Source organism: Ictidomys tridecemlineatus, chromosome 11 (genome assembly GCF_052094955.1).
Source record: "Ictidomys tridecemlineatus isolate mIctTri1 chromosome 11, mIctTri1.hap1, whole genome shotgun sequence".
Lineage (NCBI taxonomy): Eukaryota > Metazoa > Chordata > Mammalia > Rodentia > Sciuridae > Ictidomys > Ictidomys tridecemlineatus.
This window is the reverse complement of record NC_135487.1, coordinates 22,012,250-22,038,826: the sequence shown is the minus strand read 5'-3', so window position 1 is coordinate 22,038,826 and position 26,577 is coordinate 22,012,250. Positions and strand designations below refer to the sequence as shown.

Here is a 26,577-nt window from a genome sequence, read left to right as displayed (position 1 = left end):
TCTTTGTTGGTATGTGGTGCTGAGGATCGAACCCGGGCGCACGCATGCCAGGCAAGCGCGCTACCGCTTGAGCCACATCCCCAGCCCTCAGAAACATTTTTTGAGTGGAAAAAAAAAAAAATCATCTCACATGCTAACTTTGCCAAGGGCAAAGGCAGCTTAAGTAAATGTCAGTGTCCTGAGTCTGTGGTGACTCCCAAAAGGCAGGAGGAAACACTGGAAGGTAAAGGATGCTAGGCATAGCCATAGCCACTTTGCAGTAGATCCAGACATCAGTGATGATGGCAGGGACCAGATGTATCCAAAAACATCAAATGACCACAAGGCAAGAGAGGAATAAGTAAGGCAACAGACTCTTTATTTAATGTGGTTTAAAATACATCAATATCAAGTCCCTGGCTGTTGTGAATACCAAAAGGAGATTAACTCCCCTCCTCCCCCAAAAGCTGTCAGCACAACTTCAGACAAGTCTGGGTGGCCAGGATGGACCATAAGGAAAGCAGTTACAGGAACACAGGCAGCTCCTTCCCTAGGCAGAGTGAGAGGAGCGGGCAAATGCCTGGCTGTCCCAAGTGATCAACCCTGTGCTGTGCAAGGTGAGGGCTGGAGTACCAGTTCAGCAGGCTTCAGCCTCCCGGCACAGGGCAGCTCCACTGGCCTCTCAGTCAGTCCTTGGTAGGGCCAACATGGTGGGAATGGAGGAGGCTTAAATAACCGTCTTTACAGAAATAACATTCGTACACAAAGTGCCTGAGCTCAGCCCGTGGTCCAAAAATCTCATGGAAAACAAACAAACAAACAAACAAAAAGTGCTGCTGACACCTCTCAAAATCTGGTGTGCACGAAGCTCTCAGCTGGACAAGGTCTTGAACATGAGTTACACATGTTCGCACAGCCAACTGCTAGGCTCTAAGCCTCACCTACTGTGGTCCCCTGGAGGGAAAACTAACAATCTAAGAAACCAACACAGCTCTTGGTCCTAAAACTGAGGTTATGTGCATGGGACTCACCTGGGTGAGGAAGGCACTGGCCCTCACTCATGGACAGGCCACCTCCCCCACATCTGGCCCAGACTCCTGGCCAGTTAGAGTGGCACCCAGGCTGACTTTGGAAAGCAGAGTGAGCAGAGCAGCTGTAGTGATTGGTAAGATTTGGTCAATGGAGAGGAAGAAAAAGAAATCCCCATCTACAGATTGATCTGGGTGCCTAGAAATGTGTGGAGCTGAGAGCCAAGGTTCCACCTGGTCCTGACCTGGAGGAGTCCAGCTGGGGCCACCTACACACTGTAGCCTCCCATCCCATCACACTGGGATCCAACAGACCTAACCCCCCATGGGCTTTAAGAGGTAGCTAAAGTGAGGCAGGCAATTATGTAGGCCATTGTAGGCCTTTCCACTTTCTCCAAGGGGGAAGGCAGCTCTGACTCCTCTCGGCACCTCTGTAATCTAGCACACCCTCTGTGGAGTTGGCAGTTCTACACCTCAGCCTGGCACAGGGGCCAGGGAAGGGAGGCCTTATTGGGGCCAGCAGAGGCATGGAACATACCAAACACAGGGACTTCAAAGAAGGGAAGGAAAAGATCTTGGGAAAACACTTCTCCACAGGAGAGCAGATCTCAGCCAAGGATGGCAAAGACTTACTTACATTGTTGCTGGGGCATATTCAGTGAATTAAGAATATACTATGGGTTAGCAGAACACACTGTGAAGTGGATCAGTGATACCCAAGGGAAAGAGGGGTGGGATTCATTTGCCATCTCTTAAGTCTCAACATGATTCAGGACTATATAACACTCTTCATGAACCTATTTATCTGGGAGAATTTAAGTTAAGGACTAGGGGAAGATGAAGGGACCTGTGGAATAATAAACTAGTTCAAAGAAGTACATCAAGAAACAAAACCCTACCCATCCTATCTTAGTCTGAGGCTCTTAGCTCACTAGAGACCCAGCAGAGCCCTGCTTCCAAGACTCATTCTGTTGCCTCAAGAAACTGCTCTATACAAAGAGTGGTAAATACCCTGGCAGGTGTACAACAAGAACTTTCATCATACAAACTTGCTGCACAGTACTATATACTGGGTAGTGGTGGTAAACACCCATCTCCATCCATTTTATGGATTTCCAGGGCTCAGTCTATTGTTGAATCTCATTCTTTACCTATCAGACAACAACTGGGGGCTCCCACACAGAAGAGGTGGAATCCCAAGGACTCATTTCTTGGGCAAGGAGGTGTCAGGGAAACCTCAAGGATTGCACAGTTGGGGTGTCAGGAGAGCAGAAACAGACCCGTAAAGCCAAGAGGGCAGCTGGCCCTTTGGCCCAGCTGCTGCTGCATGGAGACAGTGGTGGTAGGAACCAGTGGTAGCCTCCTAAGATTGAAACCCATAGGCAAGCTTGTGGCAAAGCCATAAGAAGCTCTTTCATTTCTCTTAAATAATCTGATCTTACCAAACAGGAAACCTCAGCACCAACATGGCAAGGGAGCCAGGTAGGATGGTGAAGGGTGGAACAATGGAGGCCAGGCACCCAGTACCACTGCTACAGCACCCTCCCTTTTCCTTCCTCAGAAGATCCTCAGTATGAAGTATCAACATGCAAAACAAAAAACCTTCAGAAAGAATCCTTTGGGTGATCTCTTGTCAATCATCTGTGCAGGCTAGAGAGGCACCTGTGAATGATAAGGCTACTGAGAAGCAACATTGGCCTGGTCCTGGCACTATCAGAGGGCAGGGGAAGCAGTGCCCAAGGGGCTCCCAAACAGCACATCATCCCACAGAGAAACATTTTCCAGGTGCCTCGTCCTAGGCAGGAAAGCAGCTCAACCACGAACTCCAAGTGCCCTGCCAAGACTCTTGAGCATGGGCACCATTCCCGGGCTACAAAAAGCAATGGAGCCTCCAGGGGAGCTAGGAGAACCCAAGCCGCCCAAGCCTTGCTCACAAAGAATGCAGACTGGCCCAGGTGTTATCACCTGTCATGAGCTCTGAAGGGCTGGGAGGGGTATGAGCCTCAAATTAGGCAGGGAATCATTCATGTCACTTGTCTTGCCAGCATTCTGTGATGGCAGCTACAGATGACAATGCCTCTATGAGATTCACTAGCTCACAATGAACCTGGCAGGTGTACAACAAGAACTTTCATCATACAAACTTGCTACACAGTACTATGTACTGGGTAGTGGTGGTAAACACCTGTCTGCAGCCATTTTGTGGATTTCCAGGGCTCTGGAAAGCCACTGACTTCATCCGTACACCCCACCCTCAATGCAAGCCCAATGTACACATATGTCATATATATGTAAAACTGACCCACAAAATCCAAAATTGCCAAGTATCAGATGCCAGCCAGGTCAGAACACCCTGGCCTCAGCAATGGGCTGCTTAGCATGGGAGCCTTGTATGGACCAGGCCTGGCTGAGCTGCTGCTCCCTTCCCAGCACACCCCAAGCACCAGGCTCTCTAGGCGGTGGCAGAGGTGGGCTCCTGGGGCCCTGTATGGACTGATTCTTCTGTGGATGGTGTTCCTGAGCAGCCAGGAACTTCTGTGGCCCTTGGGGAGTTGGGTGCTTGAACCCCAGGCCCCTCGCCAACCTGCTCTTTGGAGACAGGGGCTGCCTCTGGCCTCCGCTCAGGGCCACTGTCAGTGAGGAGGCCGTGGCCACCAGCACTCAGGTCCTGTACCCTTTTGTTCAGGTCATTCCGCTCTGTCTGCAGTGCCCGGCATAGCTTCTCAAGCCGCTGGATTTTCACCTGCAGGCCCTCCAGCTCTTTGTCCCGAAGTGTTTTCTATGGAGAGAAATGGGTTCTTCAGTAGTAGTGAGCAATCTCCCACCTCACTGCCACTTAGTTGGAAACATTCAACAAGGCTGGGAGCAGCCCAGTCAAAAGCTGGCCCCTTACAGTAAATAGCCCTGGTTATGCTATGGCTTGGCTATCACCTGGGGGTAGTATGGTACAGAGAAGGGGCATGGCTTTGTTAGACAATGTATTCCTCCAGTTTCTACCAGATGACCTTGGCAAAACATTTATTTTTTGAGCTTATCTCATCTGTAAACAGGACTCTTAACACCAACCTTATGTCTCAAGAGAGGGTTCAGTGAACTGGCATATCTAAAACATTCAGCTAGGGTTGGAGTTTTGGCTTAGTAGTAGAGCACTCGCCTAGCACATGTGAGGCCCTGGGTTCAATCCTCAGCACCACATAAAAATAAATTAATAAAGTAGAGGTATTGTGTCCAACTACAACTAAAAAATAAATATTAAAAAAAAAAAAGTAAAAAACAAAACATTCAGCAAGACTGGTCTACAGTAAGTGTTTCATCAGAGTTAGCTCCTTTCTTTAATACCATAAGCCACAAAGTAAAATTATCTGGGCTGCTCTGCATGCAAACCACATGAATCACTGACACTCCTAATTTTTCTGCTTCTTCAACCTATTTTTCCACTTGCTCCCTGGGGTTCAACTGCAGACTTACCATGGGGCTCACCACCTCCCTTTGGGAATAGGAATACTGCCTTTGAATTTGGAGAGACATACACAGGAATCCAGTTCCACTTCACACTAGCAGTCACCGACTGGCAGAACATAAAAGAGCCTAATACACTGCATCCCCTGCCCCGAGCTCCAGTCACCCTCTACCTACCTCCTCAGCCATCTCAAGCAGGGCCTTGTTGCTACTCTCCCATCGGGACCGGTACATGGTAGTTTCTTTCTCCAGCTTCTTGATCTTCTTAGTCATCTGAGTTACATGATAGATGGAAGGAAGGAAATGGTCAGAGCTGGGCTACCTAAGAATCTGTCTCCAAAGTGGGGAAAGATCATCACATCTGTGCCACCTCGCAGTTAGGAAATCTCTAGTTAAATGTCTACTGCTGGGGGTATATTCAGTGGTAGAATGCATGCTTAACACATACAAGGCCCAGGATAAAAAGGTCCATTATCAGGGCTGGTGATGTAGCTCAGCAGTAGAGAGCTTGCCTATTACATTCAAGCCTTGGGTTCCATCCTCACCATCCCCAGGACAACACACAGACACACACATATAAGGTCAGAGTACCCCTCCTCCAGGGTGAAAAGGCTGTGATAGCTCTCTACAGATATCAATCACAGTAACTATGTACAGCTTCCCAGGAGGCCCCATGGAGTGGGGGCAGATTCCATGTTCAATTCAGCAGCCACACATGGTCTAGACTATCATTACCTTTTCCATTTCCTGTTTGAATGTGGTGAATACCTCACTGCTTTTGGAAAGAGTGTTCTGGAACTCCTCAAACTTCTCTGTGTACAGGGCAAGCTGGTGAGAAAGAAATCCACATGTAAGACTGGGCTTCTCTGGAAGGTATCTCTGATCAATATACTCAGACCTCTCTGGCCCTTTGATCCAATAACTGCGTTCAGATATCGTTTTCCAGTAAAACAAATAAACAAACAAAACAAACATGTATTTGGAAGGATAAATCCAAAATGCTAAATTTGGAAACGAAGATTTGGAGTGATTTCAAAATATCAAGATCCCCCCACTTTTGACAAACTTCTGTCCCCATCTCCTCAAAAGCAACACAACTTTCAAGCTAGGAATGAAGTCCTCCGAGTTCATTTAGCTACCTGGTCACCACCACAGAGGTGCAATCAAGAACAAAGGTTCAGTCAAGGTCACATAGCAATCTAGGCAGAGCTACTTCTAGAATGAAGGTCCCATTTCACTACCCCCAGGATGGGGCCCAGGGTCAGGTTCCACTACCTTACCTGCTGTTTCAGGTGGGTCTCCTGCTGCTTCATCAGCTCACACATCCTCTGGGATTCCACTGCCTCTTTCAGGAGCTATTTATTTCCAAGACAGAATCCCAGACATTGTCAGAAGCTCCAGGGGCTGTTTGGCCTTTTTTCTACAAGCACTGACCTCACTGAGGCTACCTGCTCTTAGATTGTTGTATGGGCAACTGACTGGACTAGCAGGCAACAACTTGTCATCAATACAAAGTCGATTCCAAGCTGCACCAGAACCTATCCCACCACTTTATACCCTCCCCCCACCCCAGTCCTGGGACCTGAGCCTCACAAAATCCTTCTCCCGCTGGTGCCGCTCCTCTGCCTCCTTCAGCATCTCCTGAGCCTGCTGGAGCTTGGCATCCACCAGCTGCTGCTGCAGGTCCTTGTGTTTGAAGACTTTGTCAATATGCTGCAGGTAAGATGATGAGAGGGTTCTGCACGTTAGGAGCTCCCTTTCTCAAGGAGGCCCCATCCATAGACCAGGCATACTGCCTAACCTTCATCATGATCTGACACACTGGACTTCAACAACATGTACAAGATGTGGGCCCCATGTACCAAGATTATGGTCAACATCCCAACTTCACCTGGTTTCTCTTCCATTGAGATTGACTAGGGCAAGCTTAGGGGTTAATGACTGGAATTAATTCCAGGAAGCCAAGCAATCAATACACTCAAACCTCTGGCTCCAAGACTGACCACCTCATGGAGCCAGCATTCTTCACGTTTGCAGTCCCTGACTCCCTTGTAAGTGGGAAGAAAGGGCAAAGTAGCACTTCTACGAACAGTCTAGCTCATTTGGCAGAGAACTGCCATTTCTATAGACAAAGACTAGACCATGCATCTCAAGGAATAGCTGTCTTAACTGTTGGAGGAGCTCTGGGGACCTCAGTTCAGAGAAGGATGGAGAAGGTGATACACTCACAGGTTACTTTGAAGGTAAAATCCCCTGGACTTACTGAATAAAAGGGATGTAGGGAATCTATTTTTCAGATGGAGAAGGGAAGGTATCTTGAGGACAGGTCCAGTATGGGAAAGGATGAGTTCCAGTCACCTGTGATCTAAAATTCAGAGGCTCAGGAGGAGCAGGTGGGAATACTCGAACCTAGGGAGGGGAGTGAGAAGCTACAGGGCCTGATTGACTTGCATCTCCTCCTCCATAGGCAACATTAAATCCTTCAGCCTTGGGGGAAGGAAGGAGAGATTCCTCAGATTCTTGGGAGGTGGTACTTCACTCTAGTGGCCCAGAAAGACTTCATGTCTCTGGGAGCTCAGGGCCCAAACCAGACTAACTCCCCTCAAACCACAAGCATCCTTTCCCCCAAGGAACAAAGAATTAAGGGGTGGGTCAAGGATTCCCCTCTAGGTCCTGTACAACACAATCACGATACTGAAAAGCAATCCCAAGAGAGCAGGTCCTGCCTATATCCCGCTAGGCACCTGGTTCAAAGAAGGTCCCCAGCCAGGCCTGTAAGGTAGCTGCACATTTCCCTTCTCATGACCAGAAAACACATGACTGGCAAAAGGGACTGAATGTTTTAAGTGCCTGCTACAACAGCCAATGTTAGCCAAGGTAGGGACACCCTGACCTTCCAAGTGGCAGGGGCAGCCAAGCAGCACGCAAATCAGTGGTTATATCCCCTGGATTCCATACCTACTACAGGTCCAGCATTTCCCCTGGAATTCCAAATTCCAAAAAGCCTAAAAAACATTGGGGATGTAGCTCAGGTGTAGAGCTTTTACCTAGCATGTGGGATCCATGGGTTCAATCTCCACTAACACAAAAAATAAAAATGAAATAAGAAAAGTTCTGAAAACTGAAATACCAAAATCTGCCAGTCAAACCTCAAATGTACCACTGTAAACCTATTTATAATCTAGGGAAGTATCTAGAAGTTTCAATGCTAAAGTGTCTGATTTGGAGGTGCTGCCCCAAGCTTTGCTGGAGGTATACCACACACCTCCATTTTAAAATGTGGATAGTTTTAACTCAAACAGATACATGGCCTTGTTCTTTAAAACAGGAACTGTGAACTGTGTGGTTGTAGGCTGGTCTCTTCTCCAACTGAAGTTTATCATCTATGAGGAATAATATTCCTCTTTTCAAGGAAGGAGGAAGAATGGAATGAAGACTGAAGTGTGCTGCTTTAGTACCCAGCACACACCAAGAGCCTCACAATCTGATGGTCACCACTGTTATCCATGACAACCTCACCTCCTCTCGAAGTTCATACTGCTCAATTAGTTTCTTAAGCCTCTCAGCCAACTCCATATTCTCCTGGCGCAGTTTGGAGTTACGCTCGTTATGCTGTTCCATCTGCAGCTGAATGTCATTCAGTGTCACTTGGAAATGTGAGGTCACCTCCTTGCGCTTCTCCTCTTCCTCTCGGGCACGCTGCACACCTTCTTCCTGGGCAGAGAAGCCAGCCCAGCATCATCATCCACTGTTCCCTAGCCAGCAACACAAGGCTCCCACAACTATCCCACAGGGATCTGTGCCAAGAGCCCTCTCTGCCACTAAGCCTGGAGCCAGGCTGCAGGATGTCATTCAATGATGTTTCCTAATGTACCCCTCTGTAAATCAATTGATATCCAATGAAATTCCCTGAAAAAATGCAGCTACATTTTGAAACAGCTTAGACCTCCTAAATTCTCCAGAAAAAATATTTTAGATATTCTTTTTGTTGGCAGTATTGGGAATTGAAGCAGGTCTTCATGAAGGCTAGACAAAACCTCTACCACTGAGCTATATCCCCAGCACCCTCTAACTCTCTTAAATTTTTGAGATGGGATCTCACTAAGATTGAGTTGCTCAAAAAGGCCTTGAACCTTTGATACTCCTGCCAAAGCCTCCTAAGTAGATGAGATTACAGCTATGTGCTACTCCACCTGGCTGCAGATTAAGTATTCCTGTTTTAATGTGCTTTTATCTTCCCTGAAACCCCAGAAAGCAAGTTGTTAAAAGTTAATAATACCCAGGGCAATAGAATAGTATAAAATTAGACAATCAGATATTGCTGGTTGGGATATACTGCCACCTCATTAGAAGGCAATCTAAACTGGGCAGTGGGGCTTGCTTATAATCCCAGTGGCCCAGGAGGCTGAGGCAGGAGGACTGCAACTTCAAAAGCCAACCTCAGCAATGGCAAGGCACTAAGCAACTCAGGGAGACCCTGACTTTAAATAAAATACAAAATAGGACTGAGGATGTGGCTCAGTGGTCGAATGCCTGAGTTCAATCCCTGGTACCCTCCCTGCTCTCAAAAAAGGCAATCTAGAAAAATCTATTAAAAAATGTGCATAGTCTTTGACCCAGCTATTTCACTTATGCAATTTATCCTACAAATTCTACATAAATGGCTGTGGATATATACAATAAGAATTTTCATTGTAGCTCTCTATGTAATCATGAAAAATTGGAAGCCGGATGTGATAGTGCATGCCTGTAATCCCTGTGGCTCAGGAGACTGAGGCAGGAGAATCAAAAGGTCAAGGCCAGCCTCAGCAACTCAGCCAGGCCCTAAGGAGCTTGGCAATACTCTGACTCTAAATAAAATAGAAAACAAAAGGGCTGAGGATGTGGCTTGGTGGTTAAGGCCCCTGGGTTCAATCTCCAGTTAAAAAAAAAAACAAAAAAAACCAAGTTGGAAACAACTCTAGCCTCAGCAACTTTATGATGCCCTAAGCAACTTAGTGAGACCTTGTCTCAAAAAAAAAAAAAAAAAAAGGAAAAAAACAAAACAGGGCTAGGAATGTGCCTTAGCAGTAAAGCACCCTTGGGTTCGATTCCCAGTACCAAAAGAAAAGCACACATATATCCACCCAACACTGCTGTAAAAAAAGAATGATATTGCTGCATGAACAGAGAGGAAAAAAATAAGATGTTATATAAAGTGACAAAAAAAAGAACAGTATATGCTGGGAGCAGCGGCACACATGCCTGTGACCCCAGCAGCTCAGGAAGCGGAGGCAGGAGGATCGAAAGTTCAAAGCCAGCCTCAGCAAAAGTGATGTACTAAGCAACTCAGGGAGACCCTGTCTCTAAACAAAATACAAAATAGGGCTGGAGATGTTACTTAGTGGTAACATGCCCCTAAGTTTAATCCCCAGTACTACAAAAAATAAAAGTAAATTTTATATATACTTATATATATATATTATATATACATATATATAATTTGTATGTAAAACTTTACTTTTGTCACCTTTAATAAATTTATATTATTTTACTTTTTGCCGCAGTACCGGAGACAAAGCTGGTGTACTCTACTATTGAACTACAACCTAAGCCCTTTTTATTTTTTTTTGAGACAAAGTCTTGCAAGTTGCACAGGCTGTCCTCAAACTTGTGATCCTCTTGCCTCGGGTTCTCGAGTAGCTGGAATAACAGGTGTGCAACACTGTAAATTTAGTGGCCCATGCCTACAATCCTGGCAACTCAGGAGGACGAAGCAGGAGGATTCTGAATTTAAGGAGGATTCGGAATTCTGAATTACATGAATTTAAGGCTAGCCTGAGCAATTGGGCAGGCTGTCCCAGAATAAAATTCAATAAAGTGCTGGGACTATACTTTAGTGGCAGAGTGCTTACTTAACATGCTTAATCCCCTGGGTTCAATCCTAGAATAGACAAAGAAAAACAAGTTGCAATACACTGTATATTCATATTCAAATTCTATAAGAAATATAAAAACTTGGGAGGATATATGCAAAAACCTATTTTGCTGCCAGGTGTGATGCCACATGCCTATAATCCCAGCAGCTCAGGAGGTTGAGGCAGGAGGATTGTGAGTTCAAAGCCAGCCTCAGCAATGGCAAGGTATTAAGCAACTCAGTGAGACTCTGTCTCTAAATAAAATATAAATTAGGGCTGGGGATGTGGCTCAGTGGTAGAGTGTCCCTGAGTTCAATTCCCAGTACAAAAACAACCAACCAAACCCCTATCTTGCTGACATGGTAGTAACAAGGCTTTAACCACACTGACCCCACCCACCCTAGGAGTTGCCCAGGATCCAGGATCCTAATAATCTCTGAGATAAGCACTGGATATCTGCTTAGTAGTTGCTATAGTTTAGATTTTTGTCCCCTGTAAAGATTTATGTAGTAAAGGCTTGGTCCCCAGTGTGGCACTAGTAGAAAGAGATGGGGACCTAGCCAGATGCTGTGACATATGGCTATAATCCTAGCTACTCAAGGGGTTGAAGCAGGAGGATCCCAAATTTGAGGCCAGTGTGGGCAACTTAGTGAGACTCTCTCTCAAAATTAAATAAATAAATAAAATAAAAAGGGCTAGGGGTATAGTTCAGTGGCAGAGTGCTTGCCTAGCATGCATAAGACCCTGAGTTCCATTCCTAGTTCTATTAAAAAAAAAAAAGAGGTGGGGCCTACTGAAATATCTTTAGGTCATTGGAAGTATGTCCCAAAAGGGGTTGGTGGGACCAGTGGCCTCTTCCCAGCACTGAGGTGAGCAGTTTTGTTCTGCCTTGCCTTCCCCTCAGGCCTAAGTTGATTTTCTCAGGTATTTGTTATAAAAAGGGAAAGGTGACTAACAGGATGGGACTGCCATCTAATTGAGAAATACTAAGACCACTGCATTTCGAGTTGTCTTAACCTTTACCTTATTCAAGACAAGTACATGTCAATGGTTGCAGTTCTCTTGAAGGTGGGGCATTACTGGATGTGAAGTGTTTGTATAATGTGAACCTACACTACTTTTTGAGGGGAAAGCCAATCAAAGACCAGTGATCAGAGAGAGAGGCCCCCTGGCCTACCTTGAGGGAGCGATTGTGCCTTTGCAGCTCACGGCACAGACTCTCAAGCTTGCTGCGGGCCAGGACAGCCTTGCTATGCTCCCCGCGCAGGTGGTCCTTCTCTTGTACCAGTTGGCTCTGTTTCTTCTGCAGGAGTTTCATCTGCTTCTGTGAATTCCGATGTTCTTCCAGCTGGGGATAGGGAGGACACTGAACACCTGGGGCAGGGGGGAGATGTCTCCTTATGGGGATTATGTAGCTCTAAGAACTCCTGAGCTGAGCACTGGCCTATCCCCAGACACCAGATGAAGCAGCTCAGGCCAGGAGAACTCTTATAGGCCCACAATGTTGGTGATCTATATGCTCCTCCTGTGAATTCCTCACATTAACTCAAGGGTCCATCTTAGGAATATAGGAATGCACACTCACTATGACCAGTAAGGTCACACAACCAGCAGATCAGCTTCTATCCTAGCTCTGACTTTAGGTATAGAATTCTCAAGATACGTCAGACCACTGCATGGCCCCAACTTGCTGGACACTCTCACACTATGATGAAATTACCTGCTACCCCACCTCAGACACATTCACAGACCCTATTGCTGCCTCTAATTCCTCTCAGACTTCAGTTCTGGTTCACTCTTTTTCTCTACACAATTCCTATTCTCATTTTTGGTTATTTCAGTATCAATAGACAACTGTGATTCCTGGGCCTGACAGTCCTTAACCTCTTTCCCTGGCCAGATTATCCAAAATGGAGGTTATTTTCTTCTTCTTTTTACTCTGTGATACTGGGCATCATGTAGGCCAGGCCAAGTGCTCTACTACTGCGCTACATACCCAGCCCAAGGTGATTTCCTTTTTATTTTAGTTATTAAAAAAATCCCATTAGTCAGGTTATGATTGCCCCCATTTTCCAGACAAATTTCTTCCAGAACAGAATAACCAGTTATATGTGGATGGAGGGACTCGGGTTGTGGCTCAGTGGTACGGCGCTCGCCTACCAAGTATGAGACCCTGGGTTCAATCGTCAGCACCACTTAGAAATAAATAAAATCAAGGTTAAAAAAATTTTCTTTAAAAAGAAATGTGGATGGAATTAAAGAATTCTAAAATAGGTAAACAGCAATAATAATAATAAAATAAAATAAAATAGGTAATGACCATTAACAGATGAACCTGTTAATTCAAATTCTGATGTGAAACCTGTCCAGAGGGATTTGGCTGACCCCTTTGAATATAGTCAACACTTTCAACACCAAAAGAGGGAAGACTACACTTGGTATTTCTTGTGATGCTACAAGAAACAGAGTATACTACCTAAGAATAATTATTTTTGCAAATGTTGAACCTCAATTGCATCAAATTTTTAGAGCTAACTTCCATTTTACTTAGTGGAACTACGAAGGTAAAGGGACAAGTTAAATGCTACTACAAAGACAATAAAGGTAGAAATAATGCCTCATACAGGACAATTAAACTGGTTCTGCAATACACTTGATTTCATAAAGAAAAAAAACAAGAGGCAGTGAGATGAAAAACTGCTCTGGAGGAAAAAGGGAAATAAATAGCAAATGACTAGCATTAATTTTGTTAATGTGATAATGGCCCTATGCATCTCCTTATTTTAGGAAGATGTATCCAAAAGTACACTATGGCAAGATCACATAGAATTTGACAAACTAGGAGCTAGGTAGGGCTCTACCACCTGGGAATTGCTCTTTCAGAAATTTCTTTTAAGCCAGGCATGGTGGTGCACGCCTATAATCCCAGCAGCTTGGGAAGCTGAGGCAGGAGGATCTCAAGTTCAAAGGCCAGTCTCAGCAACTTAGCAACTCAGCAAGACCCTGTGTCTAAATAAAATATAAAAAAGGGCTGGGGATGTGGCTCAGGGGTTAAGCACCCTGGGTTCAATCCTTAATAACCCCCAGCCCCCAAAAAAATTTCTTTTAAGAAATGCAAAGTTTTGCCAGGCATGGTGGTACACTCCTGTAATCCCAGTGGCTCGGGAGGCTGAGGCAGGAGTATCAGGAGTTCAAAGCCCCAGCCTCAGCAAAAGTGAGGTGCTAAGCAATTCAGTGAGAACCTGCCTCTAAATAAAATACAATAAGGCTGAGGTTGGCTCAGTGTTGAGTGCCCTTGAGTTCAATTCTCAGTACAATGTGAAGTTTTACCTCATTGTTAGCACTAAAGTGGGGGGATGGGAATTGACTCCGATTTAATAGATGAGGGAAAGGTTCAGAGAAAGGTTGAACAGGAATTAAGCTAGTCACTTGCCCCACATAGCCCTATGCCAGGTGGTCTGTTGACTTTACAAAGGCAGGGGGATGCCAGTGGAAGGGGCAAACTGACCAGTTCAGCATACTTCTTGCACAGAGCTGCCAGCTTCTCCTCTGGGGTGCTTAGTGTGTTCAGTGTCTGCATCAGCAACGTGATCTCCTTCCCTATAAAGCAAAAGGAGCAAAGGTGAGGAGCCCCTTCTCAGGGCTCACCTCCCCTCACCCATTCTCAGGCTCACACTTATGAGCACTGAGGTAACCCTCCCCTATCACACTTTCTGTTTTGCCTGTTGGCCACGTTCTCTACTAGACTAGGTGCTTCAACAAGGTTGGAACCAACTGAATCCTGCACATCATTGCAGCATCAGTAGTGTCCATAGTCTCACCACAAAGCATGTGTTCATTAATGAATGCTTATTAAATAAAGGACTGAATTTTTGTGGAATCCCCTTGGTCGAGTAGCACTAGTAGGAGGAAAAAACTGCCTTCTCTACCAAATGACAAAAGGTGACCTAATGCTACTGTTTCAATGCAAGGATGGCCTTTCTGACAGAGGTAGCAATAAGAGTCCTGGTCTCCTTGAGAAATTAACTCCTGCCAACAAATGTAGCCAAATGGTGAATTTTAAAATGAATATCCTTTCCATATATGTGGTCCTAAGTATTTAAAAAAAAAAGTTAGGGGAATAGGGACTACGACAGGGACCTAACCTAGATTCTTAAACACATACGCACAGCTGTTGAACTGTCACTGCTTTTTCCTTACTGTCTTGTGCCTGAATTATGGAGCCTTCCATCTGCCTCCCCTGAAGGCCTCCTCTGTACACAGCATAGACCAGGCTCCTGAAGTGTTAGCCCTGGAAGGCCTGAAGAAATCATCATGAAAACTGCTAGCCAGTGACAGAGGCCCAATTCAACCCACAGATGGGTTTTATTTGGTTTCTACTACTTTAGTTGCCTTTTGTTAAGCTATTCAGTTGAGTGCATGCAACTGTGGCTGAATCAGGTTGAATCAGGCCCACTCTTGGTTCTCATAAGGCCTCCTGTCTAATTTAGCTTATCCAGACAACTGGGTTTTGGTTTTCAACCCTTGTTTAGTCCAATTCTCTTAATGTAGATGTGGATATTAAAATCCAAAGAGATAAAGGACATGCCCAAGGTCACATAGCAGGTTAGAAGTGGTGCTCAAGAGTCTATCTAGGACCCTGTGTTGTGGCGCACGCCCTTGATCCCAGTGGCTCAGGAGGCTGAGGCAGGAGGATCTCGAGTTCCAAGTGAGGCACTAAGCAACTTAGTCAGACCCTGTCTCTAAATAAAATAGAAAATAAGGCTGGGGATGTTGCTCAGTGGTTGAGTGCCCTTTAGTTCAGTCCTCAGTTCCATCCCCTTCCCCCTCAAAAAAGTCTATCAAAGGCTCCTGCTCTTCATTTTCTCAGCAAGAGAACCAGCTAGATTTTAGCCCCACTTGCTCCCAAGACCAGGAGGCTTTGAATAAAGAATATCCAGCATCCCTTGCCTTGATTAAACTATGGAAACCAGCTGCTCTGAGAAGTAAACTTTTCTCTGAATTCTAGCAGGGCAGGCTAGTTCCATGGAATGCCAGAACCAAACTCCCTCCCCTCACTAGCATTCCAAAAAGCTGCCCTTTCTCACCCAGACCCTTGGCTTTCTTCTTCTCCTGTGGCCTTCGGTGGTCCCGGTCTCCAACCTCATCATTTGCACGGATTTCTTCTGTGCATGGCTCTCCCTTGGAGGTTTCCTTCTCGCCATTGACTACAGGGGTTCCTGGCTCAGGCTCCCCATTCCTTGCTGCATATGTCCGGGACTTCTCTGCATCTTCAGGTTCAGCTGGCTCACTCTGTGCTCCATCCTCCCCTGGGCCCCCCTGATTGTTGTCAACACAGTATGTACTCAGGATATCCTCCAACTGGCGGCTCAACTCCTCTGAGACATCACGGAGGGCCCCAGACTGAACTGCTTTGGCTTGAGCCCCTTCAGCAAGAAAAAACAAGAGGTAGAATGAGAAGTAAGATGGTTACGCTATGGGTTGGCATTTTTTTCAGACCCAAACTCACTAGTTTGGGTTAAATGTTGTCTAACTTCTTTAAACCTCAGTTTATTAACTTACAAAATGATTTACCTATTTCTTACTACCACCCAAATATGTTATGAGCACAGGAGAAATCAAACATTAAGTATCCAACACATAGGGCAGGGCTGGCATAGAGCAGGAGCTTCTAATCCATCTCCTTCCCTTCAAAAGCTAGGTCTTGCTATTCAAATAGTTCTAGAAATGCCTCCAATATTAAGGACAACTACCCAATGGTGACTGAGGTATATCTAGTGGGGACACTGCTTTGCTGACGGTTGTCTCATTTGGACGCCACCTGATTAAATCCTGCCAGAGCCTACTCCCAAGAGTTCTGTTCCAGGTCTTAAGAGGGAAGGCTCTACCATGTCCCCATGGGGCTCGCACAGAAGGGGCACTATCTCCTCCCACTCGGTATTTCCTCCTTTCTGGGTAAACAGTGGCCTCAACCTCTAACTCCAGGAGCAAGGCTGGTACCATAAACCCCTCCCCCTGCCCACGGAAAAGCAGAGCTGGCACACACCCTCCGTCTTCCCAGGCGCCTGGCTGGTGGAACCTTCAGCTTCTGTCGCAGGTGCCGACTGGCTGGGCCGCCCCTGGGGTCCCTCTGGTCCTGTTTCCGGCTGCCCGGGGCTGCTTTTTGGGTTGGACTGTTTGGCAGCCCCATTCTTTTTGTCTTGGTTCTTCATTGTGATTTGTAATGCTAGGTTAGAGGCAGACCTTTAGAAACACACACACTTGCTATTTTCCAGACTTCCAAATTCTTCGCAGCCTGGACCAGGAATTCCAACACCAGGCGCACAAAGCTTCTGCCAACAAACAACCTGGTCGGACTTCGCCGGAGGGAGTCAATGGTACTCGGTTTCTGGCCAGTCAGGGGGCCCTGGCGGGCCCTGGCAGGCTGTCGGGGCGCTGCTCCTGAAGGGGGTGAGGAAAGAGGCCTCTTTTCTCCCAGAGCCACTTCCCGGCACGAACACGGCCCCCTCACCGCAATCCTAGCGCGGGATTGGCTCCCGGCCGCAGACTGACGTGGCGGGACGCTCGAGTCCCGACCCCTCCCCCGCCCCCCAGGCCCCACGTGGGCCTCGCGCGCGCGCGCGCGTAGCCACCCACGCCCCGCGCGCCCTTCAGCCGCGCCGAACGCCCGCGCATGCGCAGGACGACCGCCTCGCTACAGCCCACGCACGGAATTGACGCGATTCCCTCAGTAGCCGATGTGTCCGGGCCCATAGGCCCTTTGACACTCTCGTCCTACCGACCGCAGCTGTACTCACCTCACCGCCGACGTCGGACGGCGTTCCCCGCTCTGGCCTAGTACCGGAAACCCCGGGTAACCGCTGCCGGCAGGCTGCCTGCTCTTACTGCAGCCAATCAGCGGCCGGCGCTGGCGCGGAGGTTGCTGGGAAAGATGGATGAAGGCGGCCTTTGAGGCGGGAGCGTAGCGGAAGCAGGGGAGGGAAAGACTACCCGTCCCTCCATGCATCGGGGTTAGTCACAGCTCCCAAGATGCAATAGAAAGGGCTTTTCGTCCTGGGAGGCAGAATACCTTGGAAGTCCGAAAGGCGCCAGTCATTCTCCACGGGTGCCCACTCAGCCTCGTTTCTATCGCGCAGACACTGCGATTCGGCCCCCAAACCCTTGCGCCTACCTTTTGTTTTCTGCACGACTCCATCAGCCCTTCTTCCTTGGCCACACACATCCTTGACTACCCAGGAAATCTGTGAGCTTGAGGGAGAGTTCCGCGCGGGGAATCAGATCTGCAGTCCAGGGTTAATCACTAGTTGGCTATGGGCATTCATTTTCTTTTCCTTACCGCCCCGGAGGCTTTGGGCGCCAATAGTGTGCTTTCCCAGTATCTCAGCCTCCCATTTGGCTGGCATTACAGTGGCTGGAATCACAGGCTTGCGACGCTGCACTTAGCCAAGATTCACCTTTACCAGTAGCTCCATCCCCAGTTATTCCAGATAAATAATTTTTGTCCTGTAATGTGGGGGTGGGGGACAGTAAGATAAAAGCTAGAAAACTTTTCCAAGGCCGCATAAATATTGACTGGCCAAAGCAGGGATTCAAACCAGGAAGTCTGACACCCATCTTAGCTACTTGCTACCCTGCCTTTTACTCAGAGAAGAAATAACCACCATGGCCATCTTTCCCTAAAGTGAAGTTCAGGTAACTTGTAAAAGAACATTATTTTTTTCCTCTCTCCATCACCAGTTGGCAGCCGATCAATTAGGAAGGGGTCCTTGCATGAGCATTTTGGCCTCAGGTAGATTCATAAGGCTTTTCTTTGGCTCACTCTACAAAGTTCAGGTTGCACATGAACTAATGCTGAAAAAGGCCAAACATTCTTTCCAAAGAAAGATCCATTCTTTATTCTCACTGTCTATAGATAACGTAATGAAGCTCAAAAATCTTACACCTGGAATTTGAACTTAATTCCTGTTTGGTTTCTGTTTCCAGTCAGTTCTCTCCATCCCCTGTCTTTTTTGCTGCAATTTTCACTGTTTCCAGGGTGTTTCAGGTTTTTGCAGGTGTTCTTCCAAAATGCCCTTGTGTAAAAAGAGAATCTTTATGAGGTCCAGCTCAAAGGTCACTTCAGAGCCTTCCCAGTGCTGTGTAATCTCTCCTAGCTCCCTAGCTGTGTATAGAGTTCTATTACAGCATCGGTAGTGGTGTTGAAATTACTGTTTACTTACAAATCAGTGAACTTTCCAAGAACTGGCTAAATGCTTTAGTCCCAGAGGTTCTCACCAGGCTGTAGGTAGAGTATGTTGTAAATTGTGCCAAATAGTCATTGTTTTAGAACTTTTTAAAAAACATTTTTAATATGTTCTCATTAGTTATACTTGACAGTAGAATGCGTTTTGACACATTGAACACAAATGGAGTACAGCTTCTCCTTCCTCTACCTGAATATGGTACAGAGTCGTTTTAGGTCCAATGTTCTATAGAATCTTCAAGTTTTTGGCAGCTCCAAGATGCTTTTATTTATTTATTTTTCCCTTTGTAAGGCAGGGGGCAGGTTGTTTCTCCCTATGTTGCCAAGGCTCTCCTGGAACTTGAGATACTCCTCAGCCTCCCAATTGGCTGGCATTACAGTGGTTGGGATCACAGGCATGCAACGCTGCACCTGATTAAGATTCACCTTTCCCAGGAGATGATAAACTCAGAAAGATTTGGAATCCAGGTCTGTTAAAACCAAGTCCCTGATTACTTCCAGAAAAACGTATGGGAAATCCCTCCCCATGGCAAGGCAATGCTGTGGATCAAACCCAGGGTCTTATGCATACTAGACAAACACTCTACAAGTCTGGAAATGTCCTGAAGGGTCAACATATAAATCAGGCCCTGATGGGTTTGCATAGGAAGTAGGTGTTACAGACCAGATAATCTAGTAAAAGCTGAGTGTGGTGGTGCAGGCCTGTAATCAGCTCCTTGGGAGGCTGAGGCAGGAGGATCCAAGTTTGAGGCCAGCCACAATAACTTCTAGACCCTGTCTCAAAATGAAAGATCAAAGGCTGGGTGTGGTGGGGCAGTCCTGAAATCCCAGCAGCTCCAGAGGCTGAGACAGGAGGATGGTGAGTGCAAAGCCAGCTTCATCAAAAAGCGGTGCACTGGGGGCTGGGGTTGTGGCTCAGAGGTAGAGTGCTCACCTAGCATGCATGAGGCACTGGGTTTGATACCCAGCTACCACATAAAAATAAAGATATTGTTTCCACCTATAATTAAAAATTTAAAACAAAACAAAAAAGCAAGGTGCTAAGCAACTCAGTGAAACCCTGTTTCTAAATAAAATACAAAACAGGGCTGGGGAGTGACTCAGTGGTTGAGTGCTCCTGAGTTCAATCTGCCCTTACCGCCCCTCCCCCTAAATAAAAGAAAAATCAAGACAGCTAGGGATGCATTTCAGTGGCATCCCCCTCCCAAACAAAAGTCACTTTCTCCAATTAAGCAATATATATGCACAATGTTAGCACTTAGGGAACCAGTTGGCAGTGGACTTGATTATAGTAAAACAAAACAGCTCTTGCAGGTTTTGCTGAGCAGGAACTCAGGCCAATACTGCCAGGTAGTACTTTTCCAAGACTTATTTAGGCATGGTGTAGATTATTGGTGGGAGCACTTGCCTAGCTTGAGAGTCCCCGAGTTCAATCTCCAGCGCAGAAAACAAAAACAAATGTTGGCAACTAATCACTTTATCTGCCATTCAGAATCTTCATTGAGAATTCAATCAATTTTCTGGTTGCTTGACTGTAATCTCTACTTTAGGAATTGATCTAAACCAAAGGGAGGAATTTTTTGAACTTTTAACAGTCTTAAAAGAAATGTAGAGTGGTGCTGAATTTGGAGTGGTCAGAATACTTTTGATTGCATTTTCTGGGACTTCTTTAAACTACAGTGACAGAACACAGATCAGTGATTGCTTGGGTGGTGTAAGAAGCAGAAATTCCCAAGGGGCATGCTTTAGTCAGCTTTTTTTGTTGCTGTGACTAAATGACCTGACCAGCACAATGGTAGTGGAAGAAAAGTTTACTTGAGGGCTCAGAGTTTCAGAGGTCTTAGTCCATGGAAGGCCAGCCTTTATTCCTGGGGCTTGAGGTGAGACAGAACATCATGGTAGAAGAATGTGGCAGAGAGAAGCAGCTCACATCACCATGAAGCAAGAGAGTGAACTCCACTCTCCAGGTACAAAATATATGCCCCCAGAGCCACACCCCCAAAGCCCACCTCCTTCAATCACAACCTACCAGCCTTCAGCTATCAGTTAATCCCTCATGGGATTAAATCACTGATTGGGTTAAGGCTCTCACAACCCAATCATTTCTCCTCTGAAACTTCTTGCAGCGTCTTACACGTGAGCCTTTGGAGGATGCCACATCTAAACTGGGCACATAAAAACTTTTAGAAATGATGGATATGGGGGGAGGTCATGGAGGTGTTTATCTTGATTGTACTGATGGTTTCATGAGCACAAGTATCTCTTGTCAAATAACACTTTAAATGTACAATTTGAGTTCATTAAATTTCAATAAAGCTAATTAAATATAGTTGGAGCAGGTTGGTGTCTTTTTTGAGCTACATCTCCCAAGATCAAGCTTTTCTCCTGTCTGAGCCTCTGAGGAGATTCACCTATACGTGCTACCATTTCACCCAAGCTGGTATAATTCTTATCTCCACTGCTGAGTTACAAATGAGACCGTATTCTCCTTGTTCACTTCTAGGATCACTCCAAACCAAAGAAGACGATTTAGAACTTTGCAACAGGTTTTTATTTTTGCTTTATATCTATTACAGTGTTTGTTTGAAACCTAAAGAAATACATTTTCTCTTCAAATTTGGATGTATATATAAATATCATTTGTCTGGGCTCAGCACACTCAATGCCATGGTTTCTTGGCCTATGTCTGCTCTGAAATCATGAAGCTTTTTCTGTCTACCCAGGGGCCCTGAGAATGTGGAAAATGGCCAGAGTTTACAGTTCTTAGAAAAATAAAAGCAAATGAGTTTTTTTGGAAAGAAAAACAGGAGGATTTGATTCACCTTCTTAGGGTCCTTGGCGAGAAACCCAAGCTGTACCTTAGGGGTTATCTTTTTGTTGGGTGGCTGAGACCTCATGTCCCCTTCCCTTGTTTTGTAAGGCAGTTCCCACAAAAGCTGGCTTAAAAAGCCAATACCCAAAACTTGGGTCTGAGGGTTTACGTAGTGTGGGCTCTTTAAGACATACTGAGTCAGAGGTTCCCACAGTCTCAGGATCTGAGCTCCGACTTATTTCACAGACCCCTGAGCATGGCTTCCAGGTTTCTCAAAACCAGCGCCGAAAAGTGAATCTACACAAGCAGGCAGGGCTAGTGTGTAGCAGAAGGATTCTGGTATGTGCTAATGTGGGCTTCAGAAGTCATGCGGGCCCAAAAGTAGGCAGTAGGCCTAAGTCCCTGCAGAAAAACCACACAAACCTTTCTCCCAGGGCGTTTCTGGGGCCTCAAATTTAATTCTGCTGCTTTTTTCAGTGCCAGCTTTGGTCCTGCATGTAGTTCAGACCTGAAGCAAAATTCCCTCTCAGAGGAAAATGAGTTTTACTTCACAGATTTGGTTGTTCTTGATATCAAATTCTTCTGTTGTCTTGGTATTGGTGTTTTACTGGGGTCAGAACTCAGGAGTTCATACCACCAGCCTTTTTGGTCTTTGAGACAGGGTCCCTTTAAGTTGCCCAGGCTGGACTCAAATTTGAGATCCTCCTGCTTCAGCCTCCACTGTACCCAGCTCTTGCTATGGTCTTATTCAGGGGTGGGGCTAGAGGATAGATAATAGGATGACTGCATCATTTACAAAGGTGTTGGCCACAGAACAGCTAATGCACACCCATTCACAGATCCATTCATACAGTGCCCAAATCTCAGCTTGTTTAACAAAACAATCCAAAAGGTAAAATACTGGACAAGGTTGGTCTAGAATGTGCAATCTTAAATGGCCTTGCAAAATCAACTCTGAACAGACTTAGCCTTACCCTCAATACCAAGGTGTTACTACCTGGAAGAATCTGCTGGTGGTTATGAGCATTTCCTTTGGTTCAGTGCACTAAACCTTGCACCCTTCTCCAGCCTTCCAGGGAACCCTCAGCTAGCCTGTCCTTCCTCTTGAATCTCTGGAGTGCCTAGAATAACCTGGAGAAACTGGCTCCCTGCCTTCATCAGAAAATCTAGAATCTGAACCCACAAAATGAATCTACTGAGGGATTCCAAGACAATGGATACAAAGTTGAGTGAGCCTAGGGGAAAAGAGTTGGGGCCTTCAAAGAGGGGCACATGGGGTGATTTCCATGGGGAGTTTCCTGCTTTCCAAGCAGGCAGACATGAGAAAATGAAAATACAGTACAGTCTGCTGAACAGTTTTCATTTTGAACTGGTTTGGCTTGAGAGAAACAGAGTCTGTACCTAAGAGTCCTTTTCTTCTCCCTTAACTTAGAACAATAGCAGCTATAATCTGTGGAGTTTAGCTTTCTGGGACATGGCTTCCAGGGAAAAAAGGTTTGAAGCAGTAGATCTCTGTGAGATCCAGGTAAGGGGAAACCCTAACGGTCTCTGAAAGCTGAAGTTACCTGCTCCTTGGAAGGTTCATTTATGCCCAGAGACCCAAGTAACCAGGCTGGCAAGCTGAGGGTGGAACCCATATGGTTCTGTTAGAAAGCTGCAGCCATTCATAATGGCTGGCAACTGAAGACAGACTTCTAAGACCATATACCCTATACCAGAAAAGATTTGGGGATGGGATGCCTAGAGGGGGTGGCAATAAAGAATAGCTGGCATTATTCAAAATAGTATCTGAATACATGGACTAAGATCTTAAAATGGATATATGAACCATGTGCCAACATACAAGGATTCCAAAAACATGCCTTGGCTTTTCTAGCTTCTACAGTGGTCCGGGGAGCCCCTTCATCCTGGTAATAACATTCAGAAATTTGAAAGAAAGTTTTGCCCTCACTTAGGTCAAGGGCTGGAGTCCAGATGGGGGTTGTCCACAAAGACTGGCTCTCTAAAGATGACTAAAGGAGAGGAGGAGATACAAAAGATGATGTAACTGCTTCTGTGGACAGAAAGGAAGACTAAGGAGAAAACATGGTTCAGAGAAGACACAAGGCGCTTAGAGTTCACTTTTCTCTGAAATCTGTCCTTGAGTTGTGCCCTCCAATAGAATTCAGCCTTTGAAGTCTTTGGAGAAAACTGGTTTTAAGCAGGAGACAGATGACCAACAAAGTCTTCATCTGGTACAGAATCCAGATCTGAAACTAAAATAATTTTTAAGGAACAGTTGGGAAAGCACGACATTTATGTCTCACAATAAGACTGTAGCTTCGACATCAAGGACTTAACCGTTGTTTGAGAGGTACAAAGTAGATCCTACTAAAATTGCTCTGCCCTTTGGACAAAGCCAATGGTGGTGGTAGGCTATTCTTTCTTTCTTTTGAGGTGCTGAGGATTGAACCCAGGGCCTTGTGCATGTAAGGCAAGTACTCTATGACTGGTAGGCTTTTCTGTTAACTATAGGACAGTTTTGTAATGGAGGCAGCAGGGTAAATGGAAAAGCTCCTGCCTTTTGCCTTCCTAGGAGATTGGGGGTTGGCAGCAATTTTTGCTAAGCTGATGAGTGGTATCTGCCTCAAAGCAGTATAACATTGGTATAATTTTTTCCATATCAACTACCAACCCTAAACCACCTTTCTCTAGAGCGAGACCTCAAAGATAGAAGCCAAGGACAAATTCAACACCAATGGTTGACAATAAGAACCTGAACTTTAGATCTATAAGCAGAGGGGTATAGTGTTTTACCTGAGCCAAAAAGGGATAAGAAGTGCAGTGCCGGGCAGGACACTTCTGACTAACCACAGTGAGGATGCAGGGGCAGGGCAGATTGTACCATCAGCACCATAGCTGGTCTACACTAAGCTGACAACTTCCTCAACAGTCAGGGATTACTATCATATATAACCCATTCAGAGGCACAGGAAAGTCACTGAGGCACTGCACTAGCTTTACTCTGAGAGAAAGAAAAGGCATGTATATTAAAATTGTCATAAAGAAGGGCAAACTCAAACCAGATACAAGGATCCCAAACAGGGAAGTTTACAACAGATCTCACAAAAATATTCAGGTTGCTAAGTTTCTATGATAATAGGAGAGGCAGCCATGTGTGGACAACAGCCTTTATTGATTTTGAAAAGATAAGACTACTTTCTGGATTTCCTGATGGTAGACTTCACCAGCCTTGAGGCTGTCTTTGCTCTCTTTAGGTACTGGGACAATCAAACCATACTGACCTGCTTTATAAAGGTTCTAGAGCTGAGGGCTGGTCCCAGCTGATGGCCCAGACCAAAACCAGAGAGGAAAAGGACCAAGTTCAGACCTTCTACGTGGGAGAGCCTCCACATTTCTTTTTTTGGTCTATCTTACAGTATATTCCTACTCACAGAAGTTACAGACAGTTCCTCCTAAGACCAATTAAGATTGACCTACCTAATTATATAGAATATAAAAAAATACAGAACATTTTAACATTCTCTCCTTTGGAAGTAAAATATACATGATCCAACTATGGAAGAGGAAGAAGAAAGGCTAAGGGCAGGGATCCCTGACTATCCCAATACATGACACTCTCACTCCAATCTCCTCTGCAACTTTATGGGTCACCAGAGCAAGGACTTTCTCCTCAGGAGAAAGGAAGGACCACAGCCCCCTGTCTTGAGCTTAGAAGAAAATACAGTCACCTCAGAGGTTCACTCAACTCTGAGGGGAATTTTCAAGTAAACAAATGAAGTTGGGTTGCACCATTCAGAAGGTGGGTAGGAAACATGGGGGTCAGTAGCTACACAGGAGAAGCCCTGTCTGAAGGCCTGTGTTCCTTTCCTCTACTCCCACTGTGTACTTGCCCCAGGGGAGTGAGGGGGTCTCCCAAATTAAAGAGGTCTGGGCAAATGTTCAGAGGAGAGAAGGGCCTATATCTTATGATGGCCTCCCCATCAGCCTCTAGTCCCAGACAATGCTGGCAGCTGGGATTCCTAAAATCAGGAACTCATGGTCTTAGGAAGAGCAACCTTAATACAAGAAAAATGTGCAAAAGAAAAAAAAAATTAAATAACTCAATCCAAGTATATAAGATTAATATTCTGTCAGAGCAAGAACACTTTGTTTTGGATTTCTCCCTTCCCCTCCCACCTCCCACCTCTGGAATATTCCATCTGCTCAAGTACCCAAGATAAGAATTACACAGATAAGGGCAGAGGACTGGGAAAGATGAAGGAAGATAAAAAGAAGTCACCACTAAGATAAAAAGAAAAAAAAAAAAGGTGCAAAATGATTACCTCAGTCCTCCTTTGTCTACCCCTGGGCTCATGGGTTAAAGACATGTGTGCAGCCAAAATATAGTGTAAGGAAGAAAAACCCAACACGTCCCCTTCTTGTCACAAAACCCAAATGTGAGCCTCAGATGGTTCTGTCAGTCCAGAGGGTGCTCCCTCCAGGGAAGGGGGCGGAGCAGGTCAAGAGCACAGTCTCCAGGGCAGCAGGTGTGTGGTGGCTGATGGTGGGGGGGCTGTTTTCCCGCCCACCAGAGGGCTGCTCCTCTGCTGGTTGGTGGTGCTTCCCATTCCCTCCCCTCCCCGGAGGCAGACATTATAGCTGGAAACCCTCCATGGGGGCCTCAGGCTGCTGGAAGATGAACTGCTGTTGCGTTTCATCCACTTGGGGAGCCAGGCTGCTATCATCGTCTTCTACACCAAAGTAGTGCTCAATAAGATCGAAGGCCTTCTGGTAGATCTCCTGGTTCTCATGGCTCTGGAGAAACTCAATTTTATCCAAGCCTATGGTGGCACGAAGGAAGGAGGGAGAGGGAAGTGTAAGTACTTTTCTTTGGGTCTATGAACATTTGTGAATTTTTCCTTCATGAGGCATTTAATGTTAACAAACACAAAAAGATATGATTGCTCTTTAACCTAAAAGAGTCAAGCTCTCTTGCCCAAACTACAGAATCCCATAGGAATGAGACCAAAACATCACTTAAAAACCAGATATTTTAGTCCTGATTCTGCTTTAAACTAGATTGGGCAAATCATTATTTGCTTCTCTTATCATGGATGCATGATGAGTCAATCCAGCACTCTTATGGGAATGTACCAGAAATTCTGCTGGAAACACATA

At 45.8% G+C, this 26,577-nt stretch overlaps 2 protein-coding genes across 6 annotated transcripts in view; both read right to left on the bottom strand.

Moving 5' to 3' along the window:
- Nucleotides 1–337: 337 nt before the first annotated feature.
- Txlna (taxilin alpha) lies at nt 338–17,305 on the bottom strand. 3 transcript variants are annotated; one of them, XM_005317741.5, is made up of 11 exons: nt 17,161–17,305; nt 16,410–16,804; nt 15,451–15,789; nt 13,872–13,963; nt 11,541–11,711; nt 7,986–8,180; nt 6,060–6,179; nt 5,747–5,821; nt 5,202–5,294; nt 4,644–4,739; nt 338–3,786 (listed from the first exon to the last, which is right to left on the bottom strand). In XM_005317741.5, exons 2-11 carry the CDS (start codon nt 16,573–16,575, stop codon nt 3,460–3,462), a joined length of 1,674 nt encoding a protein of 557 aa, XP_005317798.2. In that variant the 5' UTR covers nt 16,576–16,804; nt 17,161–17,305; the 3' UTR covers nt 338–3,459. The 3 variants fall into 3 exon arrangements, with proteins under 3 accessions (XP_005317798.2, XP_040144232.2, XP_013219533.2); XM_040288298.2 differs by having other exon boundaries at nt 16,410–16,589; nt 17,161–17,294; XM_013364079.4 differs by lacking the exon at nt 17,161–17,305 and having other exon boundaries at nt 16,410–16,922.
- Nucleotides 17,306–21,133: 3,828 nt separating this feature from the next.
- The window catches only part of Kpna6 (karyopherin subunit alpha 6), a 61,357-nt gene continuing 55,913 nt past the window's right edge, over nt 21,134–26,577 (bottom strand). For all 3 annotated transcript variants that reach the window (XM_005317740.4, XM_040288296.2, XM_078025824.1), the window contains one exon: nt 21,134–26,240. In XM_005317740.4, the coding sequence (XP_005317797.1) occupies nt 26,053–26,240 (188 nt within the window). In that variant the 3' untranslated portion in view covers nt 21,134–26,052. The remainder of the gene's footprint in view (nt 26,241–26,577) is intronic.